Raw genomic sequence first — 22154 nt, 5'->3', positions numbered from 1 at the left:
CCAGAAAGCCAACCCCATCCTGGGCTGTGTGAAAAGAAGCGTGGCCAGCAGGGTGAGGGAGCAGAGACGATTCTACCTCTCTCTTCTGGTGAGACCCCACCTGGAGCACTGTGTCCAGCTCTGGAGTCCTCAACACAGGAAGGATATGGACCTGTTGGAATGGGTCCAGAGGAGGGCCACTAAAATGATCAGAGGGCTGGAGCACCTCTGCTATGAAGTCAGGTTGAGAGAGCTGGGGTTGTTCAGCCTGGAGAAGAAAAGGTCTGGGAAGACCTTATAACAGCCTTCCAGTACCTGAAGGGGGCTACAGGAGAGATGAGGAAGGACTCTTCATCAAGGAGTGGAGCCATAGGACAAGGGATAATGGTTTTAAATTGAAAGAGGGGAGATTTAGATCAAATATTAGGAAGAAATTCTATCCTGTGAAGGTGGTAAAACACTGGCCCAGGTTGCCCAGAGAAGCTGTGGCTGCCCCATCCCTGGAGGGGTTCAAGGCCAGGCTGGATGGGGCTTGGAGCAACCTGGGCTGGTGGGAGGTGTCCCTGCCCAGGGCAGGGGGCTGGAACTGGATGATCTTTAAGGTCCCTTCCAACTCTAACCATTCTGTGATTCTATGATTCTAATGATTAATCTGTTTTCTTTATGAGGGAAAAGATGACCGCAGTTGTATCTTGAGTTCATGGACAAAGCAACAGCTGGTCCATAACTAACTGAGATGTTCAGATGTTGGAAAAAGCTAAATTGACTTTTGCTAATTAGCAGAATCCATGCTACCAACTGATTTAAGATTCTTTTCTCAGCTCAGCTATCAACCATCCAACATGTAAGCAAGTGCAAAAGAAGAATGAAAATAAGTGACCAAAAAGTACTTAAGAGATCCTATCTGAATATAGTCATATCAGAACATCTCTTCATTTATAAAACTAGCATCCACTAGTGATGGGGTAGCTTCAGTCTCACCTTTATAAATGCCAAAAATTTGTATAATCTTGAAGTTAATCAAAAAGGAACTTAAAGGCCTAATAGTTACAGATTTAGAAGCAAGATCTCCTTCATGCTCCTATTCAAAGCCGTATTAAACATAACTGAGAAAAGACAGCAAGTTATTGGAAAGTCAGTCAGAAGATTATTTTTTTAATTATTTATAATCCAAAGTTTGTTTCCCTGTGTTTTTTTTTTTAAATGTAAATAATTAAAGTGTTTAGAAATTTGAGGATATTAGTTAAAATGTCCTATCTTCACTTGCAGGGATTGCATACTGTTTTACTATACTATTTTACTGCTGTACTGCTTAGCCTAGCAATTGCTTGATTAGTTTTCTCAAAATGCAGATATGTTAAATATTCCCCCACTCTAAAGAATAAATGAGCACTTTGTTTAGATACCAGCATACACATCAGTATCTTGCACACATTGCAAGTTTACAGCAGACCAGAACTGACATTTTGCAACAGTTTACTCAAATGTTTGTACACATTTAATACAATATACCTCACTAAAACATAGTCAGTAGCAATGTAGAAAAACAAACAAACAAAACCCTCATAAAGGCTTACCTTCTGTTCTGAATTCTCATAAAACACCAGTCCAAAATAGTCCTTTTCCAGTAAATTGAGATGTTCACACACTTTGTCAAACAGCACTTGGCCTTTTGCTCTTTTCTGAAAGAAAAAGAAGAACAAGTACTATCAGCAAATGAGTAAAATCCTTACTTACAGGTACTGTAAATCAGTGGTATTAGGAAAATTTAAGGTGTCAATAAAACAGATTATAGTACTTTAGCTTTCTTACGATACACTGTTCACCACATTTTGAAAGCCATATGTATCACCAACAAAAATAAAGACATTTCAATTTTTTTCAGTTCATTAAAAAAATTGACTTGGATGCACAAGGAAAACTAAGCACCTAAATCTATTTAAATGTTTTGCACCATTATGTGTCACTAAGTAGTTCTTAAATTAGTTTTTCTGCATCTCTATTTTTAAAATAACCAAAGACTCCTTCAATTGAGCCAACTTGAACGACCAGACTGTTAGAAGTAGCGCAGAAATGTAAGGAGAGAATAAGCAACACGTTGAACTCTCATAGATTTTTCTGCATCTCTATTTTTAAAATAACCAAAGACTCCTTCATTTGAGCCAACTTGAATGACCAGACCATTAGAAGTAGCACAGAAATGTAGGAAGAGAATAAGCAACATGTCAAACTCTCATAGAATCACAGAATGCTATGGGGTTGGAAGGGACCTCTGGAGATCATCCAGTCCAAGCCCCTGCCAGAGCAGGTCCACCCAGAGCAGGTTCCACAGGAACATGTCCAGGTGGGTTTGGAATGTCTCCAGAGATAGAGACTCCACCACCTCTCTGGGCAGCCTCTGCCAGGGCTCTGCCACCCTCACAGGAAAGGGTGTTTAGATGGAACCTCCTCATGTTTAGATGGAACTTCCCATGTTCATGTCTGTGCCCATTTCCTCTTGAATATATTTTTCTCTCTATACTGCAGAGGTTTTGAGGGGCAGAAAATAAGATAAGAGGGCTGCCTTCTATCTGTAGATTTATTAACACTCTCAGTATCAATGAAATCCATTGGATACTCAAAAATAAAAAGCAGTCTTAAAGTGTATTCTTCCTCAAAATAGTATTTGTGGAAGTCAGTAATCAAAAAAGAAAAAAATCACATTTTTACTCGTAGTTAGTTTCAATATTGTAGCCTGCTACTTTAAAGTAGTAATTGAAGACTGATCATCATTTTAAAACACTCTTAAAAAGGCTGCTTCCTGCAGTTCAGCATTACAACAGCTCAAGCAAATAAAAATTAGTCCTGAATTTTGTATGGTTGTTCTTGTACCTGTAATTGGGAAGGTAAATGAGGGCACCCCATATCTCCCTGGTGCTGGTAATGAAAAGGAGACCTGGGCCTTACTTCTGTGTAAAAGCTAAATTGACTTTTGCTAATTAGCAGAATCCATGCTACCAACTGATTTAAGATTCTTTTCTCAGCTCAGCTATCAACCATCCAACATGTAAGCAAGTGCAAAAGAAGAATGAAAATAAGTGACCAAAAAGTACTTAAGAGATCCTATCTGAATATAGTCATATCAGAACATCTCTTCATTTATAAAACTAGCATCCACTAGTGATGGGGTAGCTTCAGTCTCACCTTTATAAATGCCAAAAATTTGTATAATCTTGAAGTTAATCAAAAAGGAACTTAAAGGCCTAATAGTTACAGATTTAGAAGCAAGATCTCCTTCATGCTCCTATTCAAAGCCGTATTAAACATAACTGAGAAAAGACAGCAAGTTATTGGAAAGTCAGTCAGAAGATTATTTTTTTAATTATTTATAATCCAAAGTTTGTTTCCCTGTGTTTTTTTTTTAAATGTAAATAATTAAAGTGTTTAGAAATTTGAGGATATTAGTTAAAATGTCCTATCTTCACTTGCAGGGATTGCATACTGTTTTACTATACTATTTTACTGCTGTACTGCTTAGCCTAGCAATTGCTTGATTAGTTTTCTCAAAATGCAGATATGTTAAATATTCCCCCACTCTAAAGAATAAATGAGCACTTTGTTTAGATACCAGCATACACATCAGTATCTTGCACACATTGCAAGTTTACAGCAGACCAGAACTGACATTTTGCAACAGTTTACTCAAATGTTTGTACACATTTAATACAATATACCTCACTAAAACATAGTCAGTAGCAATGTAGAAAAACAAACAAACAAAACCCTCATAAAGGCTTACCTTCTGTTCTGAATTCTCATAAAACACCAGCCCAAAATAGTCCTTTTCCAGTAAATTGAGATGTTCACACACTTTGTCAAACAGCACTTGGCCTTTTGCTCTTTTCTGAAAGAAAAAGAAGAACAAGTACTATCAGCAAATGAGTAAAATCCTTACTTACAGGTACTGTAAATCAGTGGTATTAGGAAAATTTAAGGTGTCAATAAAACAGATTATAGTACTTTAGCTTTCTTACGATACACTGTTCACCACATTTTGAAAGCCATATGTATCACCAACAAAAATAAAGACATTTCAATTTTTTTCAGTTCATTAAAAAAATTGACTTGGATGCACAAGGAAAACTAAGCACCTAAATCTATTTAAATGTTTTGCACCATTATGTGTCACTAAATAGTTCTTAAATTAGTTTTTCTGCATCTCTATTTTTAAAATAACCAAAGACTCCTTCAATTGAGCCAACTTGAACGACCAGACTGTTAGAAGTAGCGCAGAAATGTAAGGAGAGAATAAGCAACACGTTGAACTCTCATAGAGTAACAGAATCACAGAATGCTATGGGGTTGGAAGGGACCTCTGGAGATCATCCAGTCCAAGCCCCTGCCAGAGCAGGTCCACCCAGAGCAGGTTCCACAGGAACATGTCCAGGTGGGTTTGGAATGTCTCCAGAGATAGAGACTCCACCACCTCTCTGGGCAGCCTCTGCCAGGGCTCTGCCACCCTCACAGGAAAGGGTGTTTAGATGGAACCTCCTCATGTTTAGATGGAACTTCCCATGTTCATGTCTGTGCCCATTTCCTCTTGAATATATTTTTCTCTCTATACTGCAGAGGTTTTGAGGGGCAGAAAATAAGATAAGAGGGCTGCCTTCTATCTGTAGATTTATTAACACTCTCAGTATCAATGAAATCCATTGGATACTCAAAAATAAAAAGCAGTCTTAAAGTGTATTCTTCCTCAAAATAGTATTTGTGGAAGTCAGTAATCAAAAAAGAAAAAAATCACATTTTTACTCGTAGTTAGTTTCAATATTGTAGCCTGCTACTTTAAAGTAGTAATTGAAGACTGATCATCATTTTAAAACACTCTTAAAAAGGCTGCTTCCTGCAGTTCAGCATTACAACAGCTCAAGCAAATAAAAATTAGTCCTGAATTTTGTATGGTTGTTCTTGTACCTGTAATTGGGAAGGTAAATGAGGGCACCCCATAGCTCCCTGGGCCTTACTTCTGTGCGCCAGGTTTTAGGGAAAAGATTTGTTGTAGTGAAGATGGCAGTGGACAGGAGATAAAGTTTCAGAGCAGATGGCTCACAACACTCAGGGCTGGGGAAGACTGTGGAATTTCTTTCCACAGCTAAAAGTCGAAGATGAATGGCACGCAGCCTCCCGGCTTCAACCAGCTCCTTCACGGCTGCTCTGCTATTTGTGGCATTTATCAATGAGGCCACAACGTGGCATTTTCAGAGGCCTGGCAGCTGAAAGGAATTTTTGCAGTTGCTTATCCTAGGGATTTCAGTAGATGCCATGCACCGCTGCGATTCCACAGAAACGCCATCGACGGGGCCTGCGTGGGCCCGGGCGACACTGCAGCCATTGTCCCCGGCGGCAGAGGCCTCGCCATGGGCCCCAGCGCGGCTCCACCGCGCACAGCGGCGGGGAGAAAGGAAGGTACGGCGCTGAGCAAATAGCGAGGGCTTTGTTGTTCTGCTCCCCGAGAATCCAAAAGCTTTATTTATTCGAGATCGCATCGTCCAGCGGTCCCACAGATCAGAAAGTTTTTCAAGGAAACACTTATAAAATGAGCATAGTTCTTAGCCCGAGCATCGCAGTGAGGAGATGGAACTTGAGTCACTTCCAAAATAGGGAGTTGTTTGGAACTTTTAGAGATCTTTCTCTTCAGAAAGATAGATGACTTATTTGCCCCAGCAGTTTGAAGTAACCACTTAGTTTTCTTACAGCCTCACCTTCAGGTTAACAAAAAAAAAATCAACAATATAGAGAAGAGCTAAATCAAAAACAGGAAAAGTATAAGCAAGAGAGAGATTGAAGAATCTCAGCCTGCTTAGATGTGTGTAATAAATATAATTTTTCTCCTTAAGTCATTGTGCACTTCAATGATCACACCTTATAAACGCAAGTTCCAGGTCTTGCCTATTTCAGTAAAGGAAATATACAGATTAGTGCAGAAATAATATATGCTGTCATTAATCACAGAATCTTCATGGTTGGAAAGGACCTTTGAGATCATCAAGTCCAACCCCCTGCCAGAGCAGGGTCACCCAGAGCAGGTTGCACAGGAACGTGTCTAGCCACATTTGAATGTCTCCAGAGATGGAGACTCCACAAACAGATACAACCCAACAATCTCGGGCACTAGAGCATGCCCTGAAGTGCCACGTCTACACGTTTCTTAAATACCTCCAGGGATGGTGACTCCACCACCTCCCTGGGCAGGCTGTTCCAGTGCCTGACCACTCTCTCAGTAAAGTCATTCTTCTTAAGATCTAATCTAACCCCCCCCTGCCGCAACTTCAGACCAGTTTCTCTGGTCTTGTCATTATTCTCTTGGGAAATGAAGTCCCTATCAGGAGTCACATGCCAATTAGGTAGCTTTTTCTAAAGTTCGTAAACTAAAAAACACAGTTAATATCAAGTAACATACAGAATAGGTTACAGTATCATGTAACATACAGAAGCACAAAACAACCAAGTTTACAGTAAATGTATTAGTATAACAGTAAAATATTGCCCAGTCTCTTTTAAGGAAGTCACAATCAACACAGAATTTGAATACCCTGGCATGTCCACTGTATCTTTAAAAATCTTTTTGTAAGTTTACGGCTCTTGCACATAAGGAAAAACACCACTGTGCCCTGAAGACCAAGTTATGTTAGTCTACATTCTAGGCAGCAGCACAATACCAAGAAGTTACAGCATCAGAAAGTGACATTTATAGAGCTCTGTTGTGAATTCAAAAGCATAAGAAGCCTCTCAGTATCGGCAACGATTCTCATTATAAAATCCTATTTGCAAAATTAAAAGACCCCTAGTTCTTTAATATTTTGGTTTATATTGTGAAATAGTTTTTAAAAAATCTATAAAAGTATTTAATTTGCAAACCCAAACTTTTCAAGTGCAATTCTTTTGTAATCCCTTTGGGGACAGGCATTACTACACAGCTTAAATTATACGATAATGTAATTTTTTCTGGAAAACGCCATGCTCCTAGAAGAGCCTCTCTAAACAAGAACTGAAGAGCTTCTCCATAGAGAAGACAACTGCTGTGATTCAGTCATATCAGAAGTTAGAAACTGTTTAACAGGGGACTCTAAGAAGACAGCATCATGGTTTGCACAGTTTCATGTTACTCTTTAAACTGAATTCTATTTCTTTTCCTACCAGTTAGTTGAGGTGTCAAGCGATAGTGACAAGCAACATGTAAAATGATAATTGCTAACCTTATATATACATGTATAGATATGCATTTATGTATAGGTATATACATGTGTGTACACAGCAAGCATTGGCACAGAAAACAAGGAAATCTCCTTATTCTGGATTCTAACACTGAAATGCCAGTAAAAGCCTAAGTTCATACTCAGCCCCACCAAGAGAAGAGCATACTCAGCCCAGCTGAACAAAGATGCTGAGAAGAACTGAGGGCAGTAGTTTAAAACACAACAGTACTCAGAACAGCAGTATTCTATATTGCCCCCAAGTTATGCTTTTTGGTTTTTTTAAAGTGGACATAGGAAGAAGATATGTAACCAAGGTTATTCCAGTACCAATTCCACGTCTGTATTTAGACACCTCAGATGCCACCTCTTAATACAACTTCATAAAACCTGAGGTGACAAGGTTTCAGTCCTTTAACTCCTTCTGGCAAAGAGAGCAAACTAGAGCAAAGCCATTGCAACAAACACACAGACTGGAAATTTCTATGCAGTTGGGATTTAGAATAGGATATTATGGATCTGTTTGGCTATAGAAGAGTTGCCAGCTAAAAATGCAATATAAACACTAGTGATGCTCCTCAGGGCTACTAGTTCTGTTCAATATTTTGATCGGTGATCTGGATGCTGGAGTTGAATACACCATTACAAAGTTTGCTGATGATCCCAAACTTGGGACCCAAACATTACTTTCACTGCTGCCTGCTGAATCCAGACAAGTATTTTTAAAATGTGTCAAATTTAATGTCATACCAATTTTTCTTTTTCTAAATAAAAGATGCCACACTTTAAAGCAGACCACTGAGGTTTATTCAAACAGTAGTCTACGCATCTCAGCAGTCAGGAAATAAAGATTTGCAAAACAAAACTCAAAACCAATTAAACATCAGTTTCATATCAAGTTCATTCAGACTTTTCTTAATTCAGGGTTAAAGACTGATCTTAATTGTACATTAAGCAAACATATTTTTACTTTGTATTAGCAAACTGTAAGTAACCATAGAACCTATGTCAACTCCAATATGTTTCACTTGTTCATACGTGCATAAAACACGGTCAATGCTGGCATCTTTTAAATGCTTTTTGTTATAAATATTTAATTAGACCACTGACTGCAGTAAACAAACTCAATAGGATCTTCATTTGCTTCTAACTAGTAATCATTATGCAGTTAGGACTTCTTTTTGTTGCTTTAAACTGTGTTATCCCTTACTAAAACCCAGATTATATACAAAGCAGAAAATCTGAACAAGCCTTTATCCCAGATCTCAGATTTAATGACAAAATTTCCTCTCAACTACCTAAGAAACCACAGAACAAGAGGGAAAAAAAAAGGCAAGTTGATTTTCTTCCCCCTCATGTAAGCAGGAGGCACATGTAGACCATCCTAAAAGATCAATAACTTACAGCTCCCACAATTATCAACTGTCAATCATCAGGAAGGGAGGAGGTTAAAATTGTGTTATTTGCAATGCTAAAAAAATCTTTTAAAATTACTTCCAGAAATTAAATCTCAAACATTCCAACAGTCTGTTCACTCAAGCTAATAAAACTCAACTGGCATCACATCTCACAAATATTACATTAATGAATGATGAATCTAGGTTATTTTACCCTTTAATATGTTTCTGTCATTTTAAGTAAGCATAAAGATTCAGTCATTTCCAATTTTTGGCAATTACCCCTGAATATCTTTCATCCTCATGCACTCTGACAAGTCTTTCTGACACATTTACGTGTTGTTACCCCTGTAAGTGAAGTGAACTCCCTTTAAAGGAAGTAATAAAAGGTAACTGAAAGTTTCTAATAGTTCACAGCCCGTGAAAGTTGTTTTAAGTCATGCTCCTCCAGAACTATTCAAACAATAGTTTCTTCCTCTTTCCTCCCCTCCAGGTATTCACACTTTACTCTGAGGAGTCTGAGGCTACGTGGACATTATCTCTAGGAGTTACAGTAGTTTAAAGGTATTAATTTCATTTATTAATTTAATTAATTGCTCGTGCTCTATAGGTGTGCACATATTGTATACACATAACACCTTCTTTAGTATAATATTTCTATACAACATTATTTCATGATATATTTCAGAAGTTTCCTAGAGATAAAGGGCTTTGGACATTTTTACTTTAACACTATTGAATGTAGAAAATCAATCTATTTTATTAATATGGAACCTGTGGATTTAAGGAACTGTATTCATTTCAGACTAAAAGTTAAAGTGTTTAAATATAACAGTTTAGTGGAGGTTATTTTTGCAACCTTATGAAACTTCCATGTTCTCAAAAACCAAAATAAAGCAAGTTTGAAGAGTGACTGGAATCTGAATTCATAACATTACTCCCACTTAAAGTTTTTAATTCCTCAGAACAAGTAGCCGAGACACAAACTAATCATTTGCAGACCAGAGAGACATATTTTATGAACTATCCAGGATGCCAACGCAGAGCTGCTGATGGTAGAATAGAATGCAGTTCATTTCTGGGAAAAAAAATAAATCAATCCAAGACCATGAAACATACAGTAAGAATTTAAAATTACAATGAACTGAGGAATAGGTTTCAGCTGGTACAAGGTTTAGCTTCATTCTGCTGACAGGTCACGGACTTTTCTGGGCAACAGTGGAGCACCTTGCATGTTCTATCTACAGTGGGATTCAGACAAGCATATTTGGAGAAGCTATACTCCAGAAAAAAAAAAAAAAGGGAAAAAAAAAAGACTCTAAACCAGGTCCTTCAAATCTGCATCTACAAAGGCAAAGTAATAAAAGGACTAAGATAGATGAGAAAAAACCTAAAGGAAATAATCACAAAAGAAGATGAAATATCTGTTTAAACAGTTCTGTAGAAAGAATTATTGACTTAAAGTTCAAACTGGCAAGTTGACACCTGTAAGAATATGTCTATTAAGACAAAATAAAGAATTTAAGGGCAAAAGAACAGATTACTCCCAGAGGTGATAAATTAATTTACAAAGTTAACTCTCAAAAAAGAGAAATATCTGAGGGGTGCTTTATGTTGGAAGCCAAACATCAGCCGTGTCAGGCGTGCCCTGGGCAACAGGAAAGACATGCAAAAACAAGCCAGAAGAAATAATTCCACTGTCAAACAACACTAGGTGGCTGTAGCATAAAAAAGAGGAACTGAAAGCAATTATCAATATACAAAACAAGTGGAAAAGAAACAAGGGTACAAATGTACCTGTACTCCTACAGCAGCACTTGATGCCAAATTTTGAACTACAAAATAACAGCAAATTATAGGTATCTGCAAAGATGTCTCTGTAAAAACATTCACCAGAAGTGAACTGGTTTGTGTTCCCCACAAACAATTTCATATATAAGCTTCCTATTTCAACATGCCATTCACCAGAAGTGAACTGGTTTGTGTTCCTCACATCATATATAAGCTTCCTATTTCAACATCTTAATGCTATATTTTCTTCCCATCTGAGCACCTCCTGTGAGTTTCTATTCCCAATGTTACTCATATGATACAGGCTGAGTTTGCACATTCATTAGACCAAAGTGCACATCCATGGAAATTTTGTATGATATAACTAAATTTATAATTGTAATAAATTTATCATTTGTGCTAAGCTATGGGGTTTTTTTGACAGTACATAGATTTAGAGTTCCTTCTATCCTCCCAAAATTCAACTCCCTTTGGAAGATTCCAGGAAAAAAACAGAATCAAAACCAGGCAGAGTAACATCATATTATGCAAAACCTACTTTTACCTGTGCCCTTTTCAGTTGATGATAATGTAGCATCAACCCCTCCTTACCAGGGCATAGGGATAAGAACCCCTAGAACAATCCCATTTTTCCTCTATAAAGAGGAATTAGTTTTACATTGGTATTTCACAACGCACTTGTGAAACTCCATGACCAAACCAAATCCCAGAACATCTTCACAATTGTTACTTAGCTACAAAACCAAAACAAACACAAAAACCAAATCAAAGAACAGAAGAGCTCGAAAGATCCCTCAACCTACTTACTGGCCCTGTCTACTGGTTGCTGTCACACACACAGGCATTTTCACCTCTTCTTCCAGCCCTGGAAAGTCTGAGTGACTAATTCTACTGGCGTGGAAGAGGAAGATGCTTGGGGAAAAAAAGATTCATGTGAATCATCTGCAACTAAACCTTCTGATGCTTGGGGAAAAAAAGATTCATGTGAATTATCTGCAACTAAACCTATATTTTCTCCCCAAATCTAATACTACTGTTTGTTAAAAGATGGTTTTGTTGTTTAGTATTTCAGTGCAGAAATCTTACCCTAAAGCAGCTAAATCAGGCCATTCAAAAAAACAAAGGGCAATTTCTTTCTGAACGTGCGGCCAGACTAGCAGGAGCTTTATCTTCAGTAAGAAACTGCCAGCTTCTCAGGAACGATTACCTATGATGGCACGTGCAAATAGTGGCAACCGCACAGAAATACCATTTCTGCTGCATATAATTCAAAATTCTGTCCATAAAACAAGTTAAGAAGTACTGCAAGAAAAATAACTTCAATGCATGTCAGTCTCAACCATTCAGAATGTCAAACACTTTAATATAAAGTATCATCTCTGAGGGAAAACTTTTGCCATTCATCGTTATTTATAGGTAATAAACCCCAGTCAGTTTAAGAAGTGTGTGTTACCAGAGGCCTAAGGAAGGCTCCCGTAGAACAGAACACAGATAAACGTGACAGAGCCCTCCAAGATGGACCAGGCTGAAGACAGAACCTCCCTAAAATTTCCTGGGCTTCTTCGTTACTCTCTCCAAGCGATGTTATCAAGAAACTCTGTAACAGAGATCTTAAAATACAATGCGGAATGTATTCAGATAACTTCAGACAACCTCTAGTACCACAAAGAAGAGGCCTGGAGTAGTTTGTATGTAAACTGGTCCTGGAGTTGGCAGGACATTTATTTTCCATCCTTCTCCACTTATCACATTTATTATGTGATCTCTTCAGAGTCCCATCACTTCCTCCTCCAGACTTAGAAGGAAAAAGGAAGGAACTGAGGTACAAGTATAAAATCACAGAATGGTAGGGGTTGAAAGGGACCTCTGGAGATCATCTAGTCCAACCCCCTGCCAGAGCAGGGTCACCCAGAGCAGGCTGGACAGGAACACATCCAGGTGGGTTTGGAATGTCTCCAAAAAAGGAGACTCCAAAGAGGACTATGTAGAAACCAGAGAGAGCCATAGACCTGGGGAAATGCACACACTTTCATCTGAGAATTGTATTTCTCAAATAATATGAGTGACCACTATCGCTTGCCCTGAGAAGAAAAACAGGGGAGTTTGGAATGTCTCCAGAGAAGGATACTCCAAAGAGGACTATGTAGAAATCAGAGAGAGCCACAGACCTGGGGAAATGCACACACTTTCATATGAGAAGTGTATTTCTCAAACAATATGAGTGACCACTATCGCTTGTCTTGAGAAGAAAAACAGAGAAAAAAAAAGAAGGTAATATTTGGACACATTTTTTCTGCAAAGAAAACAAAATCTAGCATACAACTTTCCCCCTCATGCCTACCAGAGGATGACACGGGACAAACAGTGCCCATCATTAAGCTGAGAAGGCAGCTTTTCCTCAGATGACCCTTGGGAACAACTCATCTCTCACTTTTCTCATGGGCCCAAAATAAATCAGCATTATAAAGAAAACCTCTGATGTTGTGCATTCAAATAGACAAGAAAAATGCAGGAATGGATAAGCTATTCAGTGGGATGACAGGGCTTTAAAAAAAATCCTTAACTGTGAGTGCAATATAAATTTATATTGTTCCTGCTGCTTTTTTCCCCAAGGGCTTTCACATTGACATCTTTTGTAAGAAAGAAAAATCAAGAAAGGAGAGCAAAACTGTTTCAGCTGAATGAAATGGTCATTGGCTGCACTGAAGAATTACAGTCAAAGAAACTGAGACAGTTTAAGTGATCAGATTTGGTACTTCAAATGCTAAATAATAATTTTGACGGGCCAATCTTAATTGAAAAGATCAATAACATGGAGTGGATCTTGCAGCAACATGTGTCCGCCCAAGAGCACAACATTTAGCTATTGGAGTGGATCTTGCAGCAACATGTGTCCGCGACACTGCAATTTCAAAAACAGGAAAAACTGTGTTAAGGGAAGATTATTCTCGAAGCAACTTAACTCTTCCCTCTTTGAGCTGAACTATGTTGCTAATAGACATAATTAAACACAACTTTTGACGTTTTTGAACACAGATGCTGCAGAACACTGAACAGAGAGGCACCAAACGATAAAATGGTAACATTTGAGTTTGATCATGAAAACATATCAAGGATTAGATATGAGTAAGTTTCTCTCAAAACAGTAAACCTGCTTCATGTAATCAACAAACATTTGCTAAAGATTAGAAATTTCTCAATTTTGCCTTGAAAATTATTTTTCCTCACTCCCTCAGTTAAAAACAAAGACCCTGCCACACGTGTCATCACACAGCTCTCAACTGACAAGACAAGAAGATCATTGAGAAATATTAGGATGATTATTATTATATTATTATCCAGACCAACCTTTACAGAGGTTTTGTTGCTTGGTCTAAATCTCAGAGATAATACACTTTTAAAAACTAATTCCAGATGAGCTTCCTTTGTTAACCTTAACTAAAAATTTTTACTTCTTTTCCAATACAACTAATTTATGTATTCTACTAAAGATCATTAGCATCTCATTGAATTGAAACATCAGGCTTTTTAAGTTTGAAAGAATTCTTTCTATATTCAGTCAAATTTGAGAAATTAATCTAATTAATTTGTACCAAACATAACACTTTGCAAAATAAAGAACAAAACCAGCTTCAACAGGCTGGGGGCGGGGAGGAGAAGAGCTGGTTTTTCGTATGTTCTATGAAACAGGGTTTAATTCTTTCAATATTCAAAATGCAAAAGCCATGTTATAAAAAATTAAGTACGTTGAAGTGTTTTAATGCACTGGAGCTGAAGAAATGTAGCCACAAATACGCCTAGGACTAAATTAAACTCACAGAGCAAAAGGGAATACAACAGAAATCCAGCTACCACATGGACAGTCAGTCCCTCAGAGAGCAGGTTCTGGTCCACTGAAATTGCATTTCTTCCTAAGCACACAGACTAGTGTCAGTGGATATTCTGCTCTTTCAGGAAAAAGAAAAAAAGATGGACAGTATATGAACAAGAACATACAAATAGATATACTTTTCAAGAACTTTCAGGTGACAAAATTCCTGCAACTGTAGACTGTAAGTACTCACAGCCCTACACAAGATGTTCTGGAGAGCAATTTTTCTGTTGTATATTTTTCATGTTTGTGTTTTGGTTATTCTGATAAAATTTTTTCTTCTGTAAACACAGCATAAAAAAATAAGTAGACTTAACTAATATTAAGAAAGGCTTCACTATTGCTTTTTACAGTTGACTTAATTCCCAGTGAAGTGGTCTATGTTTGACACTGTCAGGAAGAGATCCCTCTAGGGCTAAAATATACTTTAAGAACCATATACTGAAATGGTTTGGTTTTAACATCAAGAGTGTGAACTATTCAACAAAAGGGGCTTCAGAAAGCTTGTATTACCAACAGCTATAAAACAAACCTTTAAAAATTCCAGCAAACTGCAGCAAAACATTCCCAAGCAGTATTTAATATTGATAAGCAACAGTCTTAGCTGACTGGAAGAGTTTTGAGAACAGGTTTGAAGAAGGGTGTACTAACGCATGAGGTAAGACTTAAGTTGTGATGAAACTTCTGAAAGTCTATTTAAGAAGTAGCTTTTTTACTCTTCTCTCTTCGTTTTGCAAGATCCTGAAGGACAGGTGAGCAGTATCCATCCAGTATTATATAACCATACCCAAAAGGACTTGTACACAATGAGTAATTAAACTACTAGGAAGCCTAATGAGATCCACAATCAGTGGAAGGAGTGACCGACAGAAATGAAACTACACAAGAGAAGACAAAAGGCTTCGAGCAGAAGCCTGCACCATCCACCAGTCAAAAGTTTAACAGTTTCCACTGGACAAAAATAGGAATATTTTCATGGAAACAGTTAGGTCTAGGAAATGTAATATCACCACTGCTTCATCCTTAGATCAATCTGAAAGATGTATCTAGATGTCTGGTTTTAGAAAACATGCAAATTTTAACCACTCTTTATAACTCAGATATTCAGTCCAGGCAGCACAGCTTACTGGTTATTTACAACATCATGCAAAAATTAACAACTACATTCACAGGTCTAGCCCAAAAACTATTTTTTTCTCCCCATTCCAAACAAATGGATATTCTAGTATGATGCATAGGACAGAAACACAAGGCTTTGACTTTGGTGAGGAAACCTATCCCCTCGGAACTGGAACGGAACTTTAAATACAAATATGCGTCTTACAGATACCTGTAACACAATTTTTCTTGGAAGGAAACTTTTTTTTAAACTTTAGTGCTCCAGCTGAGGTAACTTTTAAAAAAATAAACAAATCAGTGAACTCAATGAAATGTTAACTGGCCCTTAATGATAGTGATTCAAATGTAGATAGATATGCAAAAATGTATTTGTTAAAACCTCAGTGCAATGAAAGCAAATTTTATTTTTCTCTACTGAAAAAAAAAAAAAAAAAAAAAAAAAAGCTTTTTTTTAAAAAAAGCTACTTAATTAAGTACTTAATGTACGTGTGAGCAACAAGGAGAATGTGAGATACTGATCATGATAAAAACAGAAACCATATTACTCAATGAGTTTCACGGCTAGAACCACGTAGGCACTCTTTTTCTCAAAAAAAAAAAAAAAAAAAAAAAAAGAGCTCTTTGTATAGAGATTTGATGCCTTACCTCCAGGTCACAGCTGAATTCCGTGCCATCCAGGAGCATCACTTTGCACTGCACAGTTTTACTTTTCTTGGGAGACTTCTGAGGAACGCTTTCTGGTTTCATTTCACCTGTCTGCACTTCTTTTGTCTCCCTTTTTTCTTCTTGATTTTCTTCCTTCTCCTCTGCAACTTTCTCTACTTCCGTTTCTTTACCATCTTTGGCAGGCTACAGAAAATACAGGTAAACAATAACTTGTTCATTTCTTTTATAAGCTGCTAATAAATAAGATGTTAAGCTTTCATTAAAATTATGCACATACTGGAATCACAATAACCAATGTAAGTATTAAGATCTTCCTTTGGGGGCCAGATATTGCTCTCAAACCACTAAAGGTGCCTTTTTTTCTTTCTTTTTCCGATTTTTGTTTCTTTCTTTCTTTGAAATTAGCTTTTTTTATTTAACATTTCATTGGCTTTTTTTCCTAAGAGAAACAAATTTAACAAGAAGCTCCAGGAATTATACAAAATGAAAAACAGCATTTATGAAAGTGAATATATAATCACAGAATGGTGGAGGTTCAAAGGGACCTTTTGAGATCATCTATCTAGTCCAATGGGACCCTCTAACCAGGACTATATCCCAGTAGGGTTGTGAATACTACCACATCTTATCAAGGTGATAAGATTCCCCTTGAATTTTCACTTCTCCAGGCTGAACAATATCAGCTCACTCAGCACTTCCTCACATGCAAGATGATTCTCTGTGCCCTGAGTCATCTTTACCACCCTAGAATGGCAGCTTTGACTGTTACGCTTGCAACTTTTCAAAAAACAAGGCTCTGGAACTCAGCACCAACATCCCAGGATGAATCACTAAGGACAGTGACCACAAGCAATGGTTTCTAGGTAAAGGATAACAAAAACTGAGATGATAAGGACTCAGAAATTTGTTACTTCTTGTGGTTAAGTCATGAAGGAGGTCTTCCTGCGATCCAATGGCTTCAGAGACAGAGCTGACTCAAGAAGCTTCTCTTTTTATCCTTGCTCATTTCTACCACAGAGACAGCTTGACTCTCTTTTTATCCTTGCTCATTTCTACCACAAAGAGACAGTTTGAAGTTCCTTCAAACTATGCCAAAGTGTGAGGTTACACTAAAATTAGACATCTAGAACAACTGAAGCAAAAAATGGTCTTTAAATCTAGCTACGCTACTCACAACTCTATCAACCCAACTGCACAAGAGGCCCAATGCTGTAATTTTTTCCCCCAATATGATCCTAACAATAAATTATATGAACCTAACAATGAAGCTCAGGGCAGTGGTTGAGGCACCATCCCTGGAGGTGTTCAAAAGCCGGGTTGCCATAGTGCTTAGTGACATGGGTTAGTGATGGTTTTTATCAGAGTTAGGTTGGTGGTTGGACTAGATATCTTAAAGGTCCTTTCCAGCCTAGACAATTCAATGATTCTACATATGATCCTTACGTTGCTTAGAGACATGGGTTAGTGATGGTTTTTATCAGAGTTAGGTTGATGGTTGGACTAGATATCTTAAAGGTCCCTTCCAGCCGAGACAATTTGATGATTCTATATATGATCCTTACATGAATTATGTAAATCATGAATCAGGTCTCATTAAAATGACTCCAAAGCACCCGTTCTCCTTCCCACACGTACCTGTGTTTCAGCACTACTGACAGAGTGTTTCTCCTCCTTGTCTTCTGCTTTTGCATTATGCTGATTTTCAGCTGACGCTTCTTCTAAGCTCTTTTTGGGCTGAGCCGCCCCCTCTGGTGTCTGGCACTCACTTTCTTCAACTACTCCTTCTTCCCCTGCGGGCCTTTTCTTGGTCTCATCTTTGGGCTCTGCCAAGGTGTAGGATTTTTGTTTCTTAAGCCAGGGGGGAAGGAAACGGGAAATACCCTTGCTTTCAGGTGAAGCTTTTTCCTTCTTCTGGCTGCTTGGACTACTTGGGCTAGTTGGTGCTGGGGCAGAGGAAGAGTCTTGAGCTTCTTCAGAGGATGTTTCCGTGGACTTTTGATTTACTGGAGTCTCTGATGCTTCTTCAGGCTTGTCCTTGGCTTTGTCTGGTCCCAGCTGCTCAGAATCTTTCTTTACTTCAGTCTCTGAGCCAACTTCAGTTGTCATTGTCAGAACTTACACTAAAAACAGTAATAACAGAAATAGTTTTGTTATTTAGCATTATTACTGACACATTATTTGCAGTAATTTTTAGTAATAGAAATAGTTTTGTTATTTAGCATTATTACTTTTACTGACACATTATTTGCAGTAATTTGTAGTAACAATCTACAAGAGTTTCTAAATTAAATTTATTTGGGTTAAAGAAATGCTTCTTTTCAAATGCACAGCTCACAAGTAAAGCCAGAAAGCTAAAACGTAAAGATTTTCCAAGATATTACTCTAGAGAGATCTCCCAAAAGTTTTCTTCTCCTTGATAAAAATGTGAGTGTACCTTTACTCTTAGACCTAACATAATTCTTCCATGGATTTTCCAAGATATTACTCTAGAGAGATCTACCAATAGTTTCCTTCTCCTTGATAAAAATGTGAGTGTATAATTCTTCCATACTCCTCCTCATCCACACCTTTTCAGCAAAGAAACAACCAGTAGGTTTACGGTTGACAGTACCAGAAGCAGACATTGATTTTAGGTGGAAAGTCACAGCTTTAGCATTTAAGTTTTAGTTTATAGACAAATCTGTTGCATTTAAAGTTAAGGGTGTATTTTCACAATTCCCTTATCTTAGTCCACGGTGAACCAGTCAGTGGTGGGGATGAAGGAAAAGGAAAGAGCAAGATTCCCAAACAATAGGGAAAAAGGATGGTGAGCACGATACTGGGTGGGGATGAAGGAAAAGGAAAGAGCAAGACTCCCAAACAATAGGAAAAAAGGATGGTGAGCACGATACTGAGTATAAAAAGAATTGGAAATTGTAAGGCAGTGATACTGTTGAAATTGCTAATAATGCTATGAAGGATACTTTCCTTTTTTTCAAAATAAGATTGGGTTCTAAATCATGAGTTTATACTGATCAACATAAAATCATGCATAACTCTTACACTCTGACCACTTCTGCCTGCTCTTCCTTCAGTGAAATTAAAGAAAAATCATAACACTCTAACAACAGGATATGTGAAAATAGTCTTTCATCTTAACATTATTTGCCATTTCTTGAAAAAATATTAACTAGAATAAACAAATTGTGTTAGCTGTGCAGCACTGGATTTGACTGCATTACTTTGAAAATGTAATAGAACTAATTTTCCCAATTTATTTTAGTGTGCCAGCAAAAATAAGCACACCAGGGTCCATCAAACAAAGTTTAAAATGGTTAGATCACCAATATTTATTTACAACCTTCTTCAAACAATTAGTTTTAAACTGCTCGTCTGTTTGTCTGGCCTTTAGGTTAGCAGATTAGTTAAAATCTCATTTATAACTTTACTCTAGCACAACAAACTTTATTAACAGCTTTATTAATATTTGTGTAAGTATTATTTCTTTCAGAGGCAACAGGCCCCCAAAAGGCAGGTTCCATTTGATTAGCTCTTGAGATTAAAGAATTTGCTGTTTCAAGCCACATATTAGATGATCTTAAAGGTCCCTTCCAACCTAGACTATTCTATGATTCTATGATTAGTATGCTAATTTAAAATATGAAGTTTTAAAGGTGCTACTAGTCAAATTACATTTTGCTATCACCTTCAGGTCTTACACAGAATTGCTTGTTCTTTCCTAAGGGTAGGTGTCAATCTTAATAATACTAATAATACCGTAAAAGTTAATTATCAAAATGAACAATATATAGAAAACCAAAATCAACTTTCCGTGAGAGAAAAATCCAAACTTCTACTGATCAGAGAACAGCAATCCTAAAGTCAAAATGGACTTTTCATTATTAATTGCTGATTTTTTCTCATGCATCTCTAAGAAGGAACCAATTTCTCTTACTAATTACGCACTTGCACTTCCAAATATTAATGTTCACATGGATTATACATAAGAAACCAAAAAGAGAGCAATGAACACCTGAAAAATATACATGAAAACTTGAAACAAAGTCATGTGTACTTCTACTACTTATTTCAGAGCTTTTTTGCTTTGTTTTAAAAAAAGTGGAGTTCTTTCATGTCGTGTTATTGATTTGAAGCACAGAAAACTGCTCTCCATTTCACAGTTGGTTAAGACAGGTAAGTTATGAACAAGATGCTCGCCGGTCTCAATACATAAAATTTGTTGCCATAAAAACCATAAAGTAGTAAAATCCTGGCGGAAACAGTCATTGTGTCACAAAACAGTCAGAGTGTAAAAGGGTCTGGTTTAACCACTGGGGAATCTAAGGAACTTGATACTACCCCTAGAAGGTTTCCAAAAGCATGAATCAGTTCTTTTCTCTAGAGTACAATAACTTATACTTCAAATGAGGATGAATGTACTGACCATTTCTGTTAAATTTTAAAACTTGTATTTTATTATCAGTACGTAAACAAGAAAGCTCCTGGCATCACATGGTTCCATGCAGCATCCTTTTGCTGAAGGTGCCAACATACCCTGCACACATCCCATTAGCACACAAAGCAAAAAGGAAATCCAATTTCACCTTGGAGTTATTATTTAGGTGCATTACTACAATTTCAAAGATATGGAGCTCTCTGAATGCAAAGAAATCAATTACTAACTAAAGAATACAGTTTTCAACTTTGAGATCTTTAAGGAAGCGAAAACATCCCTAAAATTGTCTTAGCTACATTAATTCACAACATTTACATTGTGTGGCTTCCAATAAAATATTGAGCTGCAGTCAAGCATCAATTTCAAAAAGCCCCAAATCTCCTATAGGAACTTGCATCCTTCTCTGTGTTTATACATACACAGGAGTGTATAGACATACAAACAGACATACTTTGCCTACTGAATTTAATTATTTGGATCGAGTTCATTTTTAATAAGCACATTGCTGAAAAAAATAGATGAGACTAAATTCCAAAATCAACAGCTTAGCAAACTACTGAGTATGTTTAACAAAGTGACAGCAGAGAACCTGCAGAAAAACACGTTTTGTATGTACAAAATCTAATCACTGATTTTCAAGCTGAAGGAGGTTTTCAAGGCTGGAGAGACAGACTGGGACTCGGCTTTTTTCTGGGTCCCACCAGACAAGACCAACAGAGCTGGGGCCTGAACTGATCTTATGCTGTCACAGCTCTTCTTTGCAGGCTTAGAAGGTGGTGCATTGATAAACAAAATACCAAGAACAATCCTATGCCATGTACAGCCCCCCAAAATCCCCAATTATTTCTTTTTAAGCCTCACAGATCATGGAAGAGCCGTACGCCAATAATCCAGGTGAGCAGCCAACTAACGCAGTGTTACAATTCAGACTTTTGCCATTGTGATAGTATCTCCTGCTAAAAATGTTTACCCCAAACAAAAGCAAAGTGAAAGTCACCCTTTTTCCTTTTTCCATGATTCTGCCCCAACTGCCTCCTAAACTGAAGGTACTTGCAGGGAGGGAACCAGGTGAGCAAACTGTCCTTGCCAGTCTGTGCATCCGTCAGCAGATGGTGCCATAATAGCTCTCAAAAATCAGAAGCACGTTTCAAAGGTCACACTTTAAACAGCAAAGCTATCCCAATTTCAAGTGTGGTTCCCAAGTTACGACAAGTAATCAAAACGTTTTCACGTAAGTATATTTTAATAAATGTAACTTGTTATTTTTAGCCTTTGTGTTTACACCTATGTCATCATGCAGCTGAGGATTTGCAAGCAACACATTTCCCTCCCAAATACAGTAGCCCACCCACGTTACTAGGAAAACATTTTTATCCTTATAAAATATTGAAATATCATCAGTCTCTGGAACTAATTTTCATAGTGCTAGAAAATCACTGCAACCATGTCATCACGCCTCGTGATACACAGGAGTTGCCAAAAAAAACACTGACAAGTCCCCGCGCAGGGTGGTATGAACTTAAAAGATACTTCTGAAACGACGACGTAAGAGTAATTCTGAAGCTCACTGTGAAGTCCAAATAATAAAAAAAATAATCAAGGATACAGCCAGCGAATGAAAGGAGACAGAGAAAGCTATTTCTGTCTGAAATGGCAAAGCGAGT

General features: G+C 37.5%; 1 protein-coding gene across 2 annotated transcripts in view; it reads right to left on the bottom strand.

Annotated features, from left to right (window-relative positions):
• The window catches only part of LOC106895973 (band 4.1-like protein 2), a 96647-nt gene that overhangs the window by 40622 nt on the left and 33871 nt on the right, over window positions 1-22154 (bottom strand). For both annotated transcript variants that reach the window (XM_014955654.1, XM_014955655.1), the window contains exons 2-4: window positions 17691-18175; window positions 16035-16238; window positions 3758-3862 (exon numbers count right to left, since the gene is read on the bottom strand). In XM_014955654.1, coding sequence (XP_014811140.1) covers window positions 3758-3862; window positions 16035-16238; window positions 17691-18161 — 780 coding nt within the window. In that variant the 5' untranslated portion in view covers window positions 18162-18175. The remainder of the gene's footprint in view (window positions 1-3757; window positions 3863-16034; window positions 16239-17690; window positions 18176-22154) is intronic.

The sequence above is a fragment of the Calidris pugnax genome, unplaced genomic scaffold (assembly GCF_001431845.1).
Source record: "Calidris pugnax isolate Ruff unplaced genomic scaffold, ASM143184v1 scaffold212, whole genome shotgun sequence".
Taxonomy (NCBI): Eukaryota; Metazoa; Chordata; class Aves; order Charadriiformes; family Scolopacidae; genus Calidris; species Calidris pugnax.
This window is presented reverse-complemented; position numbering and strand designations above follow the sequence as displayed.